General features: G+C 49.0%; 1 protein-coding gene across 3 annotated transcripts in view; it reads right to left on the bottom strand.

The window, feature by feature from the left end:
* The window catches only part of ASAP1 (ArfGAP with SH3 domain, ankyrin repeat and PH domain 1), a 2,040,747-nt gene that overhangs the window by 1,506,153 nt on the left and 513,328 nt on the right, over nucleotides 1-21,266 (bottom strand). For all 3 annotated transcript variants that reach the window (XM_078686749.1, XM_078686753.1, XM_078686750.1), the window contains one exon: nucleotides 4,904-5,049. In XM_078686749.1, the coding sequence (XP_078542875.1) occupies nucleotides 4,904-5,049 (146 nt within the window). The remainder of the gene's footprint in view (nucleotides 1-4,903; nucleotides 5,050-21,266) is intronic.

The raw sequence follows: 21,266 nt of genomic DNA, 5'->3' as shown, positions 1-21,266 counted from the left end.
GCAAAGCATGAAATGTGCTGGCAAAAGGTGCGACCGTCGCAGAATTACGGGCAATAATCTGGGTGAAGGACCTCTCAACACGTGGTCAAGTGGCAGTCCTTTTATTAGAAATCTTATCAGAAACTTGAATTTCAGACATAAGTTTAGGAATGGCTGACAGATTGCCTGAATCAAGATATGCGTCCCAAATGTTTCCTTGTGAACTTATAAGGTAAAAGGTCCTTAACTCAGACTACATTATTTTGGTTATATGTCTGCACGTGCTCTTAATTAATCTTCACATGAGGAGTAGACATCTGAACCAGATGAATGTCGCTTTAGATGTTGTATCTGTGCCATTAATCAAAGTACTTGACGCTATCACAGTTCTTAAAAAGAAACAGCCCGACATGACAATGATTCTGCATAAATCAGGGAATATGGCGGTGTCCACTGTCTAAGTTGAGGAAGATGGCGACTTCTATGGACTAAGATGGAGTCGGGCCTACATAAGATGGGAGTTGGACCTCAGGGACTTTATGTCACCACAGATGTTAAAGATCTACCATTGTCTGGAGGGGGGTCTATGATTGACTGCGGCGGGAACCCATCAACAGCCAGGTGTTGAGGAAGGGGACGACCGGTTTCCTCAACCTCGAAAGATGTGTTGCAGCCACTACCATCACTTTCATAAAAACAAGAGGGGCACTAGTGAGGACGATGGGGAACACAGAGAACAGAAAATGTTCTTGGCCCACCTTGAACTACAGGTATTTTCTGTGGGACTTCAGGACATGTGTGAGAAAATAAGCATCCTGCAGGTTCAGCACTACCATGCACAACAGATAGAACTTGGGCAAACGTGAGCATCTTGAAATTGTCTTTTTTCAGGAAGAAATTAAGAGGGTGATGATCTAAAATAGGTCAAAGTCCTTTGTCCTTCTTCAGCACCAGGAACTAAAGAAAGTAACACTCAATCCTCATTTCCAATGCCAGGACCCTCTCTATTGCTCCTTTGTCCTAAAAAGCCATAACCTCCTGCTACAAAATAGACAAATGGTCCTCCGATAGCCCCTTTAATGTGGGTAAAATAGGAGGTGGACCTGGAAGGAATGGTAGAGCTTATTCTTGCTGGACTATATGAAGCACCCATCTGTCGGATGTGACGCTCTGCAACCTGTATGGGTAATACCTTAACCTGCCTCCAACAGCGTGTTCTTGTTTACAGCTTAGTGGCAGTAGTGGAAGCGGTGAGGGAACTGAGTAGTTCATTGCCCCTGAGGGTTTGGAAATTGTTGGGCAGATCCCTGAGCCTGGCGGCAAAAGGACCAGGGGTCTGCTGCTGTGGGCCTTGGCACTAGCTTTTCTTCGAAAGGGGCAAAATGTTTGGGGAAACTGCAGCACGGGTGCAGAAAGGCTGAGAAGCACACTGTGGCCCTAGTTTCCTTAAAGAATTGCAGGGCCAAGTCTGCCTGGTCTTTGAAGAGATAGGCACTATCAAATGCATGCCCATTAGGGACACCTGAACGTCATTAGAGAAGCCCGCGGATCTCATCCACGCATGGCACCAAAACACCACACTGGTACAGACTGCCCTGTCCAATCAGTTAGTGCAGTCCAGCCCAGAGCGGATGATGTACTTCATTTAGGATGCTACAATCAGCGCTAGGTTGGAATAGTAATCATCGGGGACTGTCAGTTAGATCTCGCAGACCATATTCCATAACTCGTGTGAGTATCGTCCCTGGAGCAAAGATCGAGGACGGCTGAGGAAAACATTTTCTTTCCGACTAAGGTGTAGTAGGTAATGAGTTAGGGTCCAGTCTGCTTGTGGATGCCTAGACCACAAAGCTTTCAGTCGTAGGGTGCTGCCTGAGGAAAGGAGGATCACAAGGGGCAGTTCTACATTTTCTGACAACTTGTCTATTTACTAGGCGGCAACAGCAAGGTTTTGCCCAAGTGCCCATTAGTGTGTCCATCAGGCCTTCATGAAGGGGTTATGTATATGTCTGTCCAGGGTGGAGGACTTCCATCAGGACATTGGTCTTTACTTCAACGGGCGGAAGTTGCAGGTCTAAAACCTCTGCTGCACATCTGAACACCATAGCAAAAGAAGATGATTCATCTGTGGAAGGGCCAAGGGCAGAGTTTAACCCAGTGTCCAGGAGGTGTCTAGTCCACTGGAGTCCTGAAGGTCCATAAAAAGATTGTCCTTGTCATAATATTGGGAAGCACCATTCCTGTCATCTCCAGTATCACTGTTTTAACTATTTTCTGAGTCTGAGGCAAACGATTAAAGGGCCTTAAGCAGAATGAGGTTGGACTGAATCAAGAGTCGCGGACAGTGTCGAAGACGGCTCCGGCGACGGTAGCCCCTCTAAAGGCCTCTTTCGATCATTGTGGCAAGACGGACCCAGAAGTGTGCTGCAGTTGCCAATATGGTTTCTTTAGAAGCCTCAGTGTTGCAGTGTTGCTATGATGTAACCAGAAATTCAGGTTACATTGTTATGAGCTGTGGCAATGGTTCCTCAATAGTAAACATGACCTGGGGGCACCTTAACGTCCTTGTGACTATTCTGAAGCGGAAAGAAGTATAATCACACTTCGACTTCTTGTATTTCTTTCTTGACTTGCATTTACTAGATAACTTGGAGCATTAAGAGAATATTTCAAAGCAATGGCCGCGAAAACAGGAAAGGGGTCTGCATCCTCAATTTGACAAAAACTGGCCCTTACACAATTACTGATGGTCTTTGTGACCTAGTGCTTGGCTTTGTGTTCCAAGATCAACTTCAGATTCATCTAGGTGCAGTCCCCAAAGGACTTGGAGTAATGTGAAGACCCTATGTACCAGAGACATACTTGGTGGGGGTCTGTCACAGACATCCCCACCAAGACAGACTCTACTAAATTGAAAACATGTTCGCTTGTACACTTTAGAGAAATTTCTAAGGCGAAATTTGTCCAAAAAAACAAGAAAAAGTGAGGAAGCAAGTTCCACATCTATGTCCGAAGGCACGGGTTGAAAGAAACTAACATCACTGCATGGGGTGGCGCATACATATGGCTCTGGCGTCACATCACACACCCTGCTGGCACATCGGAGCAGTCTGGAGAGTAGTGGTATTCACAAGGTGGGAATCTGCAATCAGAAGTACCCAACAGAAAGGATGCTTTGAATAACCTTTCTAAAGGAAAGTTAGTTTTAAGGCTGCTAAGTTGTGATGAAAGTTTATTACACAAAAATTAAGGCCATATATCCTCAGGGAATGATCAATGGTGCAAATATAGCTATACTGTGAGATGTGTAACAACCAAAAAGAGCTAGAATTGAGAAGTTGAGCAGTGTTCTATCTGGCTAACCGGTTTGTAAGAGAGGAAAGGTTCAATTGATAAGACTTTGCTTAAAGGCCCTTTGCCTCAAGCATAAATTGTTTGCTTACAGGAAGCTAAAAGAGAGCTTTCCTTGCTTCGGACAGGATTACATTTTACTAGTAAAACCATCAAAGATACACATCTGGATAACACTGGAATCAAAGATCTTTGGAAAAAACAAAATGACTTTCCCCAGAGTGTATAGTGCATGGAAACGAGGACAACACGGCATTTATTCGCGGCTTTAGGTGTAATATACAATTAATAGAAGAAAATATCAAATAACTTCACCTGCTTTTAAAATATAAACACCAAATACTCCCATAATTCCTCAAGAACAGTTGTTTATTTCCCAAAGTCAGCATGCATGCCCCCAGTACAATTCAAGTATTCACAATTAATGTACAATCTTAAGTTACACATTTCCAAAACACCATCATAATTTGGAGAATCAGCCCGTTAAATCAAAGATTTTACAATTCAAATACAGACAGAGATTGCACAATCCAAGCACACTCCTGGTTTGCAGAATGCCATTTCACTCTGCTTGCACAATCCTTGTACAGTCCAGACCTGTATTCAGTTTGCATATCCCAATACAATGTCAATTTTAAGCCAGTTTAGGGATCCCACTTTGCATAGTCCCAATGTATTTATTCAGTCTTCAGAATAACAGTGCAATTCAACCTTGAAGATTCCAGAACATTGCCAGTCAGTGATCCCATATTTCTATACATGGTTTACCCCTGCAGTCAGCTCAAGGTTCAATTCAGTGACAGGACCGTGTATAATGAGGTGCAGCTAAAGAAAGTGTAACTCAATTGCTGCACATCTCCACCCTTGGCACCACACCAACATACTTTCCTCTTCACCTTGTCATGGCACTGAAGCTTGTGGCATTCTCCTAGTAGGCAGAGCAGTCTGCAACTTTGGACAATGTCAGAAAGCCTTTGGCAAGCAGGCTGGCCCTTTATTAAAACATGTGGTCCGTAGCTAGGACAAAATAATACTTTTAGGGGGAAGCGGAGTGAACGTAGGTGCTGGGGTGTGGACCCTCGTTCAGGCAGCACATGCTCTTCAAGTTTCCTTCTCAACTTTATTTCATGTGTATATGCCTCCAGTCTCCTTCAACTGAGGGGGGAGGTCCATAACAGAGGGGATAGGGATCCATAACTAAGATTGAATTGGAAACTATACAAAGATTATAACATTAGAAAAATGTGCTGTCCAAACTAGTAACTCCAAAGGCAGTCTGTGTACCCCTAGATCTTTGCTACGGTATTACTTACAAGCTGATACAGAACCTCAACCTGCACTACCAAGCGTTTCAACAAAATCTAAAATAAACCACTAACATTCTGTAAGGCACAACACCCGGATATCATCCATTACCAATATGTGAATTGTCTTGAGTTTTGAAAACAGACAGCCTCTTGATAGAACTAAAAACAACAGTTCCCACCAAGTCCCAGACTTTTGTGGTCCACTACGCAATGGAATGGATGCTACAGCATGGAATCCAGTCTGAGAAAATTTTTAAATGTCTTACCAGGTTTTTCAAAAGTGTTGATAGCTCTTTTGTAAGGCTGGAAAATTTAACAAAAGCAGTGCCAAGATCTGGGTTATCACGATTCAAAAAATTGCTTCCAAATTTGTCAAGAGAATGTGCATAATTCTCTTCATTTTGAAGGTGATCTAGAAGAAAAACAAAATGCACAATTATTGTTTGCCGGTTAAGATCTAGCTGAACTTAGAGCAAAAGAGTGTTAAATTAATTTTAACATCGGATTATGTATAAATGGGTCTGAAACTCGCAAGGCTTTATGCAAATCTAGCATTAAAGCAAAAATCAAATTGCAAAATGAGGTATTTCCAATTCACAAGCCCCTTCATTTTACTATCACAAACAATCTGAAGAGGGTTAAATGAATGGAAATTATGAAAATATAGGTTGACAAGTAAAAACAATCACACGGCTGATGTTACACGTTGCTCCAATTGCATAACTGCACCCCACATTATTCCTAAATGAAACCAATGTACCAAGCGGTTTTGGAAAATAACATACACTTAAATTTGTCCCTAGCAGTCCAGTGGGTATTCTCAATCCCATCTGCCACAGAAAAAGCATATTTGATTACTTCAAGATTTCTGCTATGCAGAAAGTTAATGCAATAGTATACATAAATATACATTTATACATATAGTTTACACCTAAATTCAATATTGCAAACAGCTGTATCATTAGGATTCAGGGTTTAGGATCAGTTATGATTGACTGCCATAAACTGAACATTTTGCCTGGCAAATATACGGAGGTCTCCAAATTATTACTTAGTTCCTGCAGTGCAAAATCTATTTCTGGGTGTCTTGAAGGAGAACCAGGGTGGCTGCTTACCCAATGGGCTCCTGAGCATGAATTAGTAGTAGTAAAATAGCATGAGGCCCACAAACAAGAATGAAACACTGAAAACACATCAGTCTTTCACTGAGGGGCTGTGGGTGGAAGTGGGGCGTAGGCTATTGCTGGAGAATGGGGACTGAACATGCAATAAATGTTGGTAGATCGTAGCTTTTCAATCATAACCCCCAAATCAACCGAGTCATTTTTACATTGACTATGTTTCTAAAATTCTGTCAAGAGTCGTTTTGTCCACTGGCAATTACCAGAAACCCTCTACAGAGGTCAATAAGAGTCCTTCCGCGACAATTGCCAACCTGACCTCCATTCCCATTCATGATCAAAAGTGTGCCAAAGCTTTTGAGAAAACTACAGTTTTTACTCCATCTCCTCACTGAGAATTTCACTGCGCTATTCCAACAGAGTCTCGAGCAGTAATTCCTTGTAGGAGAATGTTTTCCCGCTCTAAAAAGGAGTAAGAACCAGTAAAGGAATGCCTCTATGAAAACCTCCAAAATGGGTTAAAAATGTGTTAATTTCAGCTGCAGCCAAAATGTTTTACCAAGAAGATCTTGTATCATTTATCAAGAGCTAAACAAGGTAACTAATAATTACTGCTAAGCTTTGTCCTGATAAAAGTTATCTTGGAAAGCGTGTAGGGTGAGACAATATTTACTAAACTCCATTTGCATGGAATCTGTCGTTGCTTAAAAGAGGAAGGCAAGTGGAAGACCGTTTTTTGTATGGCTTTTGGACACTTTGAGGAACAAGTAATGGTCGTTGAGCTGTACAATGCCCCAGCAATATTCCAAAGGTTCATAGATTTCAATTTTGCAGATAGTCTGAATCTGTTTTTTAACCTCTTTTTATTGATTTTTATTTCCGTGTTATACAACAAATATATCAATGAACCTATTACATGTAGTATCATCCAACCAGTTTGTTAGCAGAAACCACTAATCATTAAACTGAAATTAGGTTCTTTAGAGAACACAACAACAGGAGCCATCCAACTTCACACAAGTGGAATCATACAGTAACGGCATATAGGTAAAACATCAGTATGGGAAGACCAGCCATATTAAATTGGGCTTCAAAAGTCCTCAACACCCCTCCCTCCCCCGAGTGGGCACGTCATCATCACAATGCCAAGACATGGTATGGAACAATAGGTTCCTTGTTTATTGTGCCTGGGTTACATGAAGCCTTTTTGGCATATTTTTTGACACAATGTTCAAGTACTTGAATATTTACAGGCAGGTTCGTTGCTTACCAACGAGGGCACATTAGTCAATTTTCCCTCATAGCTAATGCAGTCATATTTTTCGTCATTCACGGATGGTGTAGCTTGATAATACCACATGGGCACTGGAGTCCTTATTCCCCTTATGGATGTTACTATGTAGCAGGCACTAGCAGGGTTACGACATTTTGTTAATTTGTTAATCCGCCATCTTGGAGTCTTTCCTAAATCGCCTGCTTTTATGTTTTCTTTCTTTATTTGACAGTATGCAGTGGGTTGGTTATGTTTTAGAACAGGTTAGTTTTCCTCAGGTTTGCTCACCCAGAGCAGAGACATCTTTTCTTCCTGCATGTGCCACATGCAGGGATTCTCACATATCCGAAATTCTTTTCAGATTAGATATAATACAAACAGGTGCATGCTTGTTCCTTTTTCCACGCCAAGGACACCTTAGCATGATGCTTTTCAGGTTAAGAGGTTCCACATTGAGTGAGCATGATAGATTTTTGGAACATTTTTCAGTTTGATTATATGTGCGCTACTCTGCTGTGCATGCTGTTTCACTCTTTTCTCTCTATACTCCTCCTTTTACTCTCTCTTGTAAGGGATTCCCTTGATCTAATGAGCATGGATCTTTCCTATTTCCCACGGAAAGAAATCTGAGTGGAATTCCCTATATGAAAACTTGCACCTGATTATTTGGGGTTTGGTAAAAGCTAATTTTGGACTTTCACCACTTTCTCAGTTTGATTAGGTGCTGAGCTAGGACTGACCCCATGTCAGCTTTCCTTATAGGTGACTACCTTTGTTTTCTCCTGATGTAGACCCCAGAGGATTTGTCCAGTTAAGAGGTCGAAACATCGAATTGCCTTACGCCCACCCCTGACATTCATTGTTGGATATTTAAACTTCAATGTTTTAAAACTTTGAGTTTCAACTGCTCAAATAAATAATCAGATGGGTTTGGGAAGTTATTTTATGTTTAGTAAATATTGATCTTTCTATGTCACTATTGATCTTTCTACGTCACTTTTGTTGTGATGGCTCACTGAGAATCTCTTTTTCACTGGGCCGCCACTTAGAGCACCTTTTTGGATTAGTTTATAAACTACAAATTTATCAGTCTTTTGCTTGTAAGATTTGAAATACAGAATGAAAATATTTGCAATGTGGTTGTAAGAAACCTTTTTGCTGTAATAAGAAACGGATAAGAGACTAAAGGTCAGCAATTATCCATGCTTTTTTTAAAAGAAAGTCTGTATGGAATTTTCCTACCAGTAGAATACTTGTTTATACGACTCATTAAATATATGTAACAGAGTTTGAGATTCATACTAGAGTTCTGAGCTATATCAATTTGGGCGCATTATGCTGCATAAAAGCTTGAATAACCTCTTCCCATTAACCAGTTTTTGGATGTTTCTGTATACAAAGTGCTTCTTCCCGTCTCGACTCTTCCTCCTCTGCTCTCGCCAAATGTGCCGCATCCAGTTTCCATTTGATGTATGTGGGACCCTCTCTCTATTTCAAAAACATGACAATCAGCCATTTATTCAAAGTCAGGGCCAAATCAAGAAATCTATTACCCAGAGTTTTGGGCTCTGCTCGCGGGAATAGGCTTAAAAAACAAGCCTTCAGTTTACAGTGACATTTTCTGGGCTATGTCCCTCTAAGTGTCCTACGGCCATCTCCCAAAAGCCACCACCCAAGGGCAACTCAATATCATTTGGAAAATAACTTAAATTTATAAGCATTTCAGGGAGGAGCCACGCGCGAGACCAAGATGAGGGCTTGGCTCCGCTGACCCCTTCTTCCTAGTGAAATATCCTGAGAGTGATCCTGGTGTCGGTCCCCATCACTTGCTGGCCGAACTTCAGCGACGCTTTTGGCCGTGCTCCTGGACCCCCGGCGAAGTCTAGAACCGGAGCTACGCCGTCCGGTAGCCTGCTGCCTGTCTACCCCAGAGCCGGGGAATGGAGTGGGAGCTGCAGCCGCTCCCGAGTTGGTCAACACCGGGACCGTAAACCGGAAGTCGCCGGTCTGGCCCTGGAACTGCGGTGCGGGCGTAGAGTGACTGAAACCGAGGAGATTGGGGCGCGGAGGGGCTCGACTGCCTCTGAGAGGACTCCGGCCCCATGTAGAGGACCCGGCCCAGCTGGGCATCGAGTGGCGGAGGAGAGGCCCTGCACTGCATTGTGAAGGCGTGCTAGTGGGCCCCTGCATCGGGGGGCCGTGCCCGGGCCCCCGATCCCTTGCCTGCGTAGGACCCGAAGTGGGAGCAGCCGGCTGCAGGAGACATCGGGGGCAGAGGACTGTGAGCTAGGTGGTCCCATGTTGGGAGAAGGTCCCGTGCTCATAACGATTGTGGCCGGCAGCCGTGCCCGTGGCCCGATCTTTGGTCTACAGTGAGCCTGAGGTGGGAGCAGCTGACAGCGAGACACGTATGGTGCTGAGGACAATGAGCCACGTGGTCCCTGGTCAGTAAAGAGGCCCGTGCTCATAACGATTGTGGTCTGCAGGGGCTGGAGCGTTGGTGTCCCTTAAAGTCATTCACGGATTTGCGTGGAGAGCGGCTGGCTGGGGCGGCCGATTGTGGGGTACGGCCTGTGCTGCACTTGAGTTAAGGGGCCCAGAGAAGACCCGGGCCCGGAGGTGCTTGTCTCTGGTATTGGGGCCTTGAGAGTGGAGGCAGTAACGGAGTGCAGCACTCATGCAGGTGGTCTGAAGGTGCTGGCTGGACTGTCCACTGACCCCCGCACGCTGCACCACAGATCTGGCCGGTGGGACGCTCCCCCCGGTCTCCTCCCTCCCCGCTTCCCGCCGCCGCCGATAACCACGCCCCTTTTCTTTCTGTGCCCTCCCCGCTCCCGCCTCCCAGCTGCTCCGCCCTCCCTCGCACTTCGCCATATATGGCGACTGTGCGAACGCGCAGCGGTCACGCGCAGCGGACGCGCCGATTGTGCGCCGAAGGCGCGCCAAAGGCAAGCCCGTCTGCGCCCGTCCGCGACCGGACCGCGCCCAGCGCCAGGACCCCTGGCTCCCGCAGACACCAGCCCACCCGCCGGACGTACCCGATCACCCGAAGAGACCGCGGCAACCAGACTGGAGGAGGCATCGCCATCATCTACAGGGACACCATCCGCATCACGACCAACACCGACGACACCCTGAAAACCGCCGAACACCTGCACTTCCAGATCCACACAGACCCAAAAACCACCCTCAGAGGCACCCTCATCTACCGACCCCCGGGACCACGCACTCAATTCAGCGAAGACATCGCCGACTTCATCTGCCCGCATGCCCTCCCCTCCGCTGACTACATCCTCCTGGGGGACATCAACTTCCACCTGGAGATCAACAACGACCGCAACACCACCACCCTGCTTGACAACCTCGGACATAAGCAGCTGGTGACCACCCCCACCCACCTCGCCGGACACACACTCGACGCTGTCTTCTCATCCAGCAAGGACATCATCTTCAGCCACGCCACCGGACTCCACTGGACGGACCACAGCTGCGTCCACTTCAGCTTCAGAAGGACCACGATCCTCCACCACCAGCAACAGGTTGCTCGAAGAAACTGGAACAAGATCACGGCAGACCAGCTCGCCGTTTCCCTGAGCCAGCACCCTCCCGCCAGCTCAGCGAACCCCAGCCAGGCCGCCGACAACCTCACGAAGTGGATCAGCAACTGCGCAGACGACCTCGCCCCACTGAGGACCCCGCCTAGCAGACCCGGCAGCAAGAAGGTCCCATGGTTCACCGACGAACTCAAGAGCTCCAAGAAGAACTGCCGAGCCCTCGAGAAAGCCTGGAGAAGGGAGCCAACACCGGACAACATGACCACCCTCAAGCTCGCCACCCGGAAGCACCATCAACTGATCCACGCCACCAAGAAAACAGCATTCAAGGACCGACTGGACAACAACGCACACAACTGCAAGGAACTCTTCAACATCGTGAAAGAGCTCTCCAACCCCAACGCCGGAAACAACGACATCACCCCTTCGCAAGACCTCTGCAACTCCCTCGCCTCCTACTTCCACAACAAGATTGCTGACATACACAACAGCTTCAGCCCACAAACAACGCTCCCCACGACCGCACCAACGCCCCCCACCACCACCCTCAGCGCCTGGACCCAGATCAACACAGAAGACACCATCTGCACGAACTCTATCCACTCCGGATCTCCGACCGACCCCTGCCCCCACCACGTCTTCAACAAGGCCGACGCTGTCATCGCACCCCACCTGCGGGACATCATCAACACCTCCGACACAGCCACCTTCCCTGAGAGCTGGAAGCACGCAGAACTCAGCGCTTTACTAAAGAACCAACAGCGGACCCCACCGAACTCAAGAATTACCGCCCCATCTCGCTCCTCCCGTTCCCAGCCAAAGTCATCGAGAAGACCGTCAACAAGCAGCTGGCCGCCTTCCTCGAGACGAATGGATCCCTCGACCCCTCACAGTCTGGCTTCCGAGCCAACCACAGCACCGAGACCGCCCTCATCGCTGCCACCGATGACATCCGAGCCCTGCTGGACAACGGTGAAACAGCGGCCCTCATCCTCCTAGACCTCTCCGCGGCGTACGACACTGTTTGCCACCGCACCCTAGTGCAGCGCCTCAGCAACATCGGAATCCAGGAGAAGGCACTGGAGTGGATCATCTCCTTCCTCGCTGGAAGGACACAGAGAGTCCGCCTACCACCGTTCAGATCGGCAGCCACGGAAGTCATCTGCGGCGTTCCCCAGGGCTCCTCGCTCAGCCCCACCCTCTTCAACGTCTACATGAGCCCCCCGGCGGCCAGCGCACGCCAGCACAACCTCAACATCATCTCCTACGCCGACGACACCCAGCTGATCCTCTCCCTGACCAACGACCCCGCTGCCGCCAGAACCAACCACCACGAAGGGATGAAAGACGTAGCCAAGTGGATGACGACCAGCCGCCTGAAACTAAACTCAGACAAGACGGAAGTCTTCATCCTGGGCTCCTCGCCCTCCGCCTGGGACGACTCCTGGTGGCCCCCCGCCCTGGGCACCGCACCCAAACCGACAGACCACGCACGCAACCTGGGCTTCATCCTGGACTCCTCCCTCTCCATGACCAGACAAGTCAACGCCGTCTCCGCGTCCTGTTTCAACATCCTGCACATGCTACGAAAGATCTTCCGGTGGATCCCCACCGAGACCAGGAAGACGGTCACCCAGGCCCTCGTCACCAGCCGACTAGACTACGGCAACGCCCTCTAGGCCGGAACCACCGCCAAGCTCCAGAAGAGACTCCAGCGGATCCAGAACGCCTCAGCCAGACTCATCCTCGACATCCCCCGACGCAGCCACATCTCCGGACACCTGAGAGACCTGCACTGGCTCCCCGTCAACAAGAGAATCACCTTCCGTCTCCTCACCCACGCACACAAAGCCCTACACGACCAAGGCCCGAGCTACCTCAACAACCGCCTCAACTTCTACGCTCCCAAACGCCACCTCCGTTCGACCAACCACGCCCTCGCCGCCGTCCCCTGCATCCGAAGAGCGACAACAGGAGGAAGGTCCTTCTCCTACCTGGCCGCCAAGACCTGAAACACCCTCCCTACCGACCTCCGCCTGACCCAAGATCACCTCTCCTTCAGGAAGAAGCTCAAGACCTGGCTGTTCGAGCAGTAGCGGCACCCCACCCCCCCCAAGCGCCTTGAGACCCTCTGGGTGAGTAGTGCGCTCTATAAATGCCTTGATTGATTGATTGATTGATTGATTGCAAGAACGGGGCGGTGGCTGTGCGACCTGGCTGCCTGATTGCCGTCTTTGACCCCTGGCACCGCAGAATGTTAGAGGTGCAGCGCAGGTGTTCTCCCGAGGCTGGGACTGGGGGCCTTTGTGGTGCGAGGTGGTGGCTGCCCTATTGATGTATCTACTTTGCCACTGGAGTCACCGGGGTGACCAGAGGTGTTCCTGCCGGCCCCTCTGGGGTGTGAAAGCCTCCACCGATATCAGGTATTAGTTTTGGTGCATAATTGTCGTCAGTCACGGACAGCAGGGGGACGCGTGGTAGGCACCAGAACTCTGGAGGGACTTTCGTACATTGAGTACTTGGACGGCGCTTGTCTGGCGCCCTGATGGCCACTAAGCCCAATGCAGATAAAGCCCTGCCCCGCTCATCTAGAGGGCCGAAACGTATCCAGTCTAACCAACTGGATCGTTACACGATGCCCAAGGGTTCTCCCACAGACTTGAGTCGGGCCCAATCGGAGTGAGGAAATTCCTTGGGCTTCCCTACGGAGCCCACACTCACCGACGTCATGGCAGCCATAAATGGTGTCCAATCATCCTTGGGTTAAAAAATGGAAGCATTGTATAATAAACTTGACACTGTTAAGATTGAGGTTAATTTGATATGAGCGGATCTTACAAAAGCAAGGGAAAAAGTTAAATCGCTCGATATTAAGACTACTAGCTTACTCGACGATGTGGCTTTGTTGCAGCAAGAAGTGCGTGACCTTAAGGCTTCCCGAGACCTGACGGACTGGAAGCATGACGAATACGAAGGTAGGGCCAGGCGCAACAATATACGCATCTTTGGGGTGCCCGAGAGGTGGGAAGTCTCAGCGCCTGACCTGTTCGTGGAAGATATTATCTTCAACTATCTCAAGCCTAAGGGGCTGAGCAACCCCTTCACGATTGAGAGGGCCCATAGAGTACCAGGGGGAGGCCCAGGCCAGGGGCTCCCCCTCGTCCGATGATTTAGAGAGTATTGAATTTCCGCAACAGAGATGCGATCCTGCAGGTGGCTCGCGGGGGGTGGGGCCCTGCGCTATGAGAATGCCACACTTTCCTTTTTCCCAGACTTCAACCAGATGGTGCAGAAACAAAGGCAGAGCTTTCTTCAGGTGAAGAAGAAACTTAGAGATAAGGGACTCAAATACGCCATGATGTACCCGGCTCACCTACATGTGGAAATCGACGGGAAGGCCTGGTTTTTCGAAAACCCGGAGGTGACAGCAGACTGGGTTGACAGTAGACATTCGAATGAGCAAGAGGGGAACGGCCGAGGTGGAGGAGAGAAGCAGCAGGAGCAGGAGTGATGGAGGTCGCCGGAACATTCAACCTCTTTTGGATTGTCGGGTGGTGAGGCGGACCCGCTGCCAGTTCTTTGGATATAGTATGCTGACTGTGGGATGGCTGGGGACTGCCCCAGGTTTGGGCTTTGTGTTTTTGGGATTGAGGGGGAGGGGCATCGGGGGGGGGGGTGGGGCATTGGTTCTCCTCCCCGTTGCTACCTTTAGTTAGTTTGTAGGTTAGGGATTGGGCGACAGGCACACTGCTAGTTGGGGATGGGCATCAGCCGTATGCAGGGGTGCAGGGAGGAGGGTAGGAGAAGGAACAGACAGGGTTTCCTAGTTTTGGGGTATCACTGTACGCAGAATTTTTGGCACAATGCTTTTTCTTTTTTGTTTCTTTTTACTCATCAGGAGACGATGTTGATTGTAGATTCCATACCAATATAATGTCGAATGATAGACGAAGATTGGGGATAAATGTGTTTAGCTGGAATTTGAACGGCCTTGCCGATAAAATTAAGAGGGGAATGGTTAGCCAATTGATTAGACGCAACTCTCCAGATGTAGTGCTGCTACAAGAGATTCATCTCATTGGTAATCGTTGCATGGCCCTCCTCAAAGGGGGTTATAAATTGGTTGCCCACGCTGGGTTCACTACGGGGTCTAGGGGGGTCAGTGCATTGGTGAAAAATTCCTTTCCCCTGCATGTTCAATCTACTTGGTCTGACCAGCGAGGCCGATACATTGGGGTGTCGGGGCAGTGGGAAGGGAGGATGGTCACCTTCGTATCGGTATATGTCCCGTCTGGCCTCCAATCCGACACATTCAGGGACTTGGGAGCAATCTTCCTGACTTTGCCGTTGGGCCTCCTGGTAATAGGGGGAGACTTTAATGCAGTGGTGGACGGAGAGGTGGACAGGCACCCGGCCCAAGCTTTGCGGCCGGCGCAGACGTGGTTCCAGACTTTTTAGACCGACAGGGTAGGTGGATGGGGGGAGGATACGTAATCCATATGGAGTGCAGTACACACACGTATCGGCCGCTCACCACAACCTCTCTAGAATAGATTGTGTACTTGTACCAGCGGCGCAGGCCGCTGCAGTTTGGGAGGTGCGCCACCTAGGAAGAGGAATCTCTGATCACTCTCCAATTTGGCTTCGATTGGAGGTCGGGCAGATGGATGTACGCAGAGTAGCCCCTATTAGCACTTGGCATTTGGAAGATCCCGCCACCAAGAAAGAGACTGTCAAGATCACGGAGAGATACTTCCAGGAAAATAAGAGCATGGTGAACTCGGCTCAGACTCTGTGGGAGGCATATAAGACTGTTATCCAAGGGGAGGTTCTATACCTGGTTGCTGGGAAAAAAGGGAAAACAGGCAGACATAGAAAGGACAGAGGCAGAAGTGACTTGAGAAGGGAGAATGGGTCTCGAGGCTGGTGCCAGAATTGCAGGGTGAAAACTCCAGTACCACAATAGACCCACAAGCTCTAGCGGACGAATTCTCGAAATATTACGGTGAGGCGTATACCTCAGCTGGGGTGTACACGGAGGCGGAAAGGAAAATGCTACTTACCAGTATGCATCTGTTCTTGGCATGTAGAGCTGCAGATTCTTACACTGTGCATTAGATCGCCACCTGGTAATGGGCTCGGATGATTGCATGTTGTTGTCGTCTTGGAAGAAGTCTTTGTAGTCACTAGATAGGTGACTCCTCCCTTGGACGATAGTGCGCATGGGCATCGGCTCCATCCTTAGATTGTTTTTCGCCATGATGGGAAATGATGGAGTTTGTACAAAGAAGAAGAAGGATGTCCATGCGTGTATAACTAATTAAGACAGAACTGCAACAGACACAGGGCCCGGGGAGGCGGGAGGGCGTGTAAGAATCTGCAGCTCTACATGCCAAGAACAGATGCATACTGGTAAGTAGCATTTTCCGTTCGAGGCATATGAGCTGCAGATCTTACACTGTGCATAGATTGTACAGCAGTGTCTCCCCTTAGCGGTGGTCACCTGTATCTGTTGCAGTAGTTTGAAAGAGAGTTATTAGAACAACTTGTCCTACTGCAGCTTGCTGTTTGGCTTGCACATCAACACAATAGTGTTTAGTGAAGGTGTGTGTTGTAGACCATGTTGCTGCCTTGCAGATGTCTTCCAGGGGAATGTTCCCTAAGAAAGCCATGAAGGCTCCTAGTTTACGTGTAGAGTGTGCCCTAGGAGGAACTGTTAATGTACGTTTTGCTTTTTGATAGCATATTTGTATACATTTTACAATCCACCTTGCAATTCCAGCTTTAGAGATGAGGTTGCCTTTATGTGGTGGAGAGAAAGCTACAAACAATTGCTTTGTTTTGCGAAAGGATTTGATCCTATCTATATAATAGAGGAGAGCTCTTTTAACATCTAGTGTGTGTAGAGCTCTTTCTGCTACAGAGTCTGGGTTTTGGAAAAACACCGGTAACTCTAGAGATTGGTTTAAATGAAACGGAGTAAAGACTTTTGGAAGGAATTTAGGGTTTGTCCTGAGAACCACTTTATTATGGTGTAATTGTAAAAATGGTTCTTGTATAGTGAAAGCTTGAATCTCACTTACTCTACTAAGAGAGGTAATAGCTACTAGAAAAGCTGTTTTCCATGTGAGGAATTGCAGTTCACATTTGTGTAGAGGTTGAAAAGGTGGTCCCATGAGCCTTATAAGAACAATATTTAGGTTCCACACTGGAGAGGGTTGTAACCTGGGAGGAATGATTCTTTTTAACCCCTTCCATGCTCATGACGGAACGGTTCCGTCATGAGCGTCGGTTGAGCTGTGCTCATGACGGAACCGTTCCGTCATGAGCCCATTGTGAGAAGTTGGTCTGATATATAATGTTCACTATTCTAGTGAGCACTTTGTATCAGTCCAAACAACCCTTATTGATGATTGGTTGTAAGTCAACCTTATAGACCAGCTATCCTAGTAGCATGGATACGAGCAGGCTAAGACTCTAGAGGGCGTGTTAAGCCAGCTGTTTTACCATCACATTACCCCTTGAACACCAAGTGAAAGGACACCACACAAGTTGTTATAAAAAATAAAGTATATTTATTTATAACAGGACTACCCTGGCTCTTTATGAGACAGGGAGCTAAGCACACAACAAAACAAGAATTACTGAAAGTCGCAAAATTTACACAAATGCCCGAGGGGCACGAAAAACCATATACACAAGAAGTGGAATGCGAAGTTACTAGCAGGTAAGTAATACTTTTCTAGACTGTAGAAACGCTAGGCCTACAATGCTGAACCCTTGGATTAGAAGCAGGAGGCATAGGGACGCCGTGTGCAGAGTGGGAACTCTCACGCGTAATGCGGGAACAAGTCTATGGATACTAGCAATTGCAAAGTTACTGTTCTCGGGCGAACCCGACTAGGTGGGTCGAAAACAAGGGTGGATCCGAACACTTAGGGTGTTGGACTATGCTGGAGCACCGGAGTACTCAGTTTACCTAGCCCAGGGGCTGCGGCTGCATAGGGTTCAAGTTGCGTCGGAAACCCTTGTTGAAGATCCAGGAGCCTGAAGAAAGAAGTTGCTGGCAGGCGGCCAGTGAAGAAGTTCGTGGTGATCCAAGCCTGGATCAGGGAAGAAGAAAACCTGTAAGCAGAGGGGACCAAGTTCTGAATCACTAGCCAGTGATTTAGGTGGGCACCAGGATGGCACCGGACGAAGTCACCTCGACCAGGTGAGTGGGCGCTGCTGGGCTCTGCAGTCTCTCGGACCAGGAGGCGTTGTCGGCGACCAGGATGGAGGTGCGAGCTGTCCCACGAAGGTCTCTGCTGTCGACGTCGCTGGACCCAGGATTGGGGCAACAAGTCTTGGCAAATGCAAGCCCACGCGGTGGACCTAAAATGGAGTCTGGAGTGGACCAGGAGGGTCCAGGGTGCTCCTCTTTTGGAGGGGAGCAAGGGCTAGTCTGGAGCATCCAAACCAGCGGTGTTTGTCGTCGTGGAGCGTCGTAAGAGGGCCACTAGCCAACGGGCAAGTGACCTGGACAACGCGGTGAGCAGCAAAGAGCAGAAGGGCCCCACGCAGATCTCGTGGATGCAGGGGGGCTGAACTTCGGTGCTGGAGCTGCTCAGGTTTGGGGCTTCTCTTACCCCAAAGCACTCAGTCGAGGGTCACTCGGTGGTCGTGCTGGACAAGCGTCGTGCAGTCCTTAAAGATGGCCGGTCCCTCGAGGTCTCGTCACACCCACGGATCACAGCTGGGCTGATGATGCAGGTTGAGGTCAGAGGTGCCAGGGAAGCCGGTTCTCGTCGTGCTGGGCAGTCTTGATCCGGAGGAGAGACTGGCAACAAACCGCGGTGCTTGGTTGGTGCCTGCTGCTGCAGGGTGACTACTCCTTAGTCACAAGGGAGAAATCTTGAGAAGAGTCTTGAGTTCTTCGTGTAGAAGGTCGGTTCAGGATTCAAAGATTGATCTAATTTGGAAGGGGGCCAGTTCCTACCTTTATCCTGCAAAAAGGGGCTGGCACGCGACTAAGTCCTGCCCTATGGGTGGGACTAGGAGGGGGGTGGTTACACCCCTCTCCTTTGCCGGGCTTTTCCCCAGATCAGGGGCTGGAGTGCCCCTGGAACTGGTTCAAGCCGGCCTATGCACAGTGAGCACCGGGGTGCCACTTGCAGTCACCTTCCTCTAAAGCCCTGCCTACCTAGAATACACAAAATCCTGTCTGGGACGGTGCTGGCACCGCCCCTGGCAGGAAACCCTTTGTCCTTGCCTCTTGTGCTGGGAGGACTCCCAGCAGCAGGAGGGCAGACTTGTGTCTCGGTGGCAGCATCCATCTTGTGGAGCTGAGGCTATGTCTGACTTTAACCGGGGTTACAGGTTACATACATGTCGTGTCCCTCTAGAAGGGTGGAATGCTAACCCCGTCGCCAGAATTGGCGAGGGGTTAGTATTCCAATTCGTATGACACCTTACTCGACATGTTTTGATAAAGCGATACCAGAGTTGGCATATAACCGCGAGGATTATAATGCACGTAAGAGTATATGGTATGCGTTATCATGGAACAGCTATTAGGACTTGGTTCCGCAAGCTGCAAACGGGCTCAGCTCATGCCAGAGCACCATTTCACATTATTCCAAGCACTCTGCCTTCAGGATTGTTAAGGCCTGCCATAGGAGTGACTGATAGGAATATATGTGTCCATTTTAGGGTTAGATATAGGAATACTATATCTAAAGCAAAGGGTGATTACACCACCTTGCCCCAGCTGTCGTGCAGCCAGTTGTGTCAGATTTGGATGGCCAGCCAGGGGTGGCATAATACATGCTGCAGCCCCTGGTAGGCCCTGGGTACACCTATGCCCTGGGCACCTAAGGTACTCTGTACAGGGACTGATAAGGTGACTCAGTATCCAATTAGATATGTACTTAAGGTACATGGAATCCATTTTACAGAGAGAGCAGTAGGCCTGGGGTCCTGAATAGCAGGGCCTCAGGTCAACTAAGTCCGAAAACCAGCAAAACACCAGGCAAAAAGTTGGGGGCAACCATAGTCAGGGATCTACCTTCCTACATAAACCCCCCCCCCCCCCCCCAAACGAAAGGAGATAAGGCTATCCTTGACAGGTAAGCCTATATTGCCTAAGTGGCCATATAAGGAAGTACCAGCACTGGTATGGTTACCCCCTATCTCATGGTCCACTAAGCAATCCCTCACCCTAAGGGTATCTGAGGGTCTCCACCATAGGGAATCTCTACCTGTGGTGTGTTTTGGCAAAGCAAAAGGCTGGTGCTGAGATGGAGTACTGAAGTGAGGCTCCCCTAATTTTGGGCTCAGCTTCCTCCAATCATTATCCACCATAGAAGCCTTTCTTTCCAAGACTGAGTTGTGTTGAGCTCTCAGGGTCAACCTCTGGCTACCTAAAGCTGGAGGTTGGGTCCCTCTGTTTGGCTTACTGGAGTGACAGGTCAGGTTTGGGGCCCTCAGGTCCCAGGTTTGGCTGTGCCCAACAGTGTCCATCTGTGGGAGTTCCCTAACTAGGTTTAAGGGGGATCCCTCAGGAGTTTGTTTTATTTTCACTTGGCTAGGATTACTAGCTTCAGTGCCCTTAATCTGCTGATTGGGAAGTTCTTTTGGACAGGGGGCCCTTTGGGGTCCACTACTGGCCTCCCTGACCTCTATAGCCCTGGGCTGGCTGAGGCAGGGTAGAGAGGGGCAGGTTACCTGCTCCAGACTGGGTCCCACCTTGGAAGGGTCCACTGACATCAGAGGCTTTGCCAGGCTAGGCCTGACTACCTCTGGGGCAGTTCCTTCACAAGGGGTCAGGTCAGTTCCCTGAGGAGGCTGATCCTTTCCTAAAGTCTGGTGGGAGGGGGATTTCTCTTCCTCCTCAATGCTCTCTGTCTGAGTGGAGTGATCCATAGTTTCAGGCTTCACAACACTATTATCTGTCTGAGTTTGAGCTGTGGCCATCACAACTCCACCAACCTTTTCAGAAAGGGACTCAGTTTGGGTATGGGCTGTGACCATCACAGCCTTGCCAACCTTTTCTGGGAAGGAAGCTGCCTGAGATTGGGCTGTGACTGGCACAGCCCTCCTGACCTGTTCAGGGAGGATATCTTGGACTGGGGTGGTGGCTATCACTGCCCCACTAACCTTACCATGGAGGTTCACCATTTTAAAATGGGTTTCTTGCTCTACCTCGCCCAGGCTGAGAGCTCTAAATCATTCCCCAGTAGGCAATCTACAGGCAAGTTTGGTGACACTGCCACTCTCTTGTGGCCAGTGACACCTCCCCAGCTGAGATTTACCACTGCCATGGGATGATTTCTCTGTACTCCATCAATATTGGTCACCTGGTATGTGGCACCAGGTAAAAGCTGCCTTGAGGGGACTAGACTCTCAGTCACCATGGTGATGCTAGCCCCTGTATCTCTATAGGCCTCAACTTTTATACCATTGATGAGGGGCTCCTGTCTGTACTTGCTCAAAGTGTTGGGACAAGTGGTGAAGTTGGCAAACCCCATGCCATTTTCACAGACAAGAGTATCTAAGTCAGGGGACCTGGTTAGGCCAGAGTCCCCAGAAACTCCCAAAGTAAATGCACCCAAATTCTTGGGGGCACTCCCACCACCTGGGGGATTACTACTAGTAGTAACAGGAGGTTTGGGAATGTTACTTGGGGGTATGTTCTCCTTAT

This window comes from Lissotriton helveticus, chromosome 4_1 (assembly GCF_964261635.1).
Source record: "Lissotriton helveticus chromosome 4_1, aLisHel1.1, whole genome shotgun sequence".
In the NCBI taxonomy this organism is placed as follows: domain Eukaryota; kingdom Metazoa; phylum Chordata; class Amphibia; order Caudata; family Salamandridae; genus Lissotriton; species Lissotriton helveticus.
This window is presented reverse-complemented; position numbering and strand designations above follow the sequence as displayed.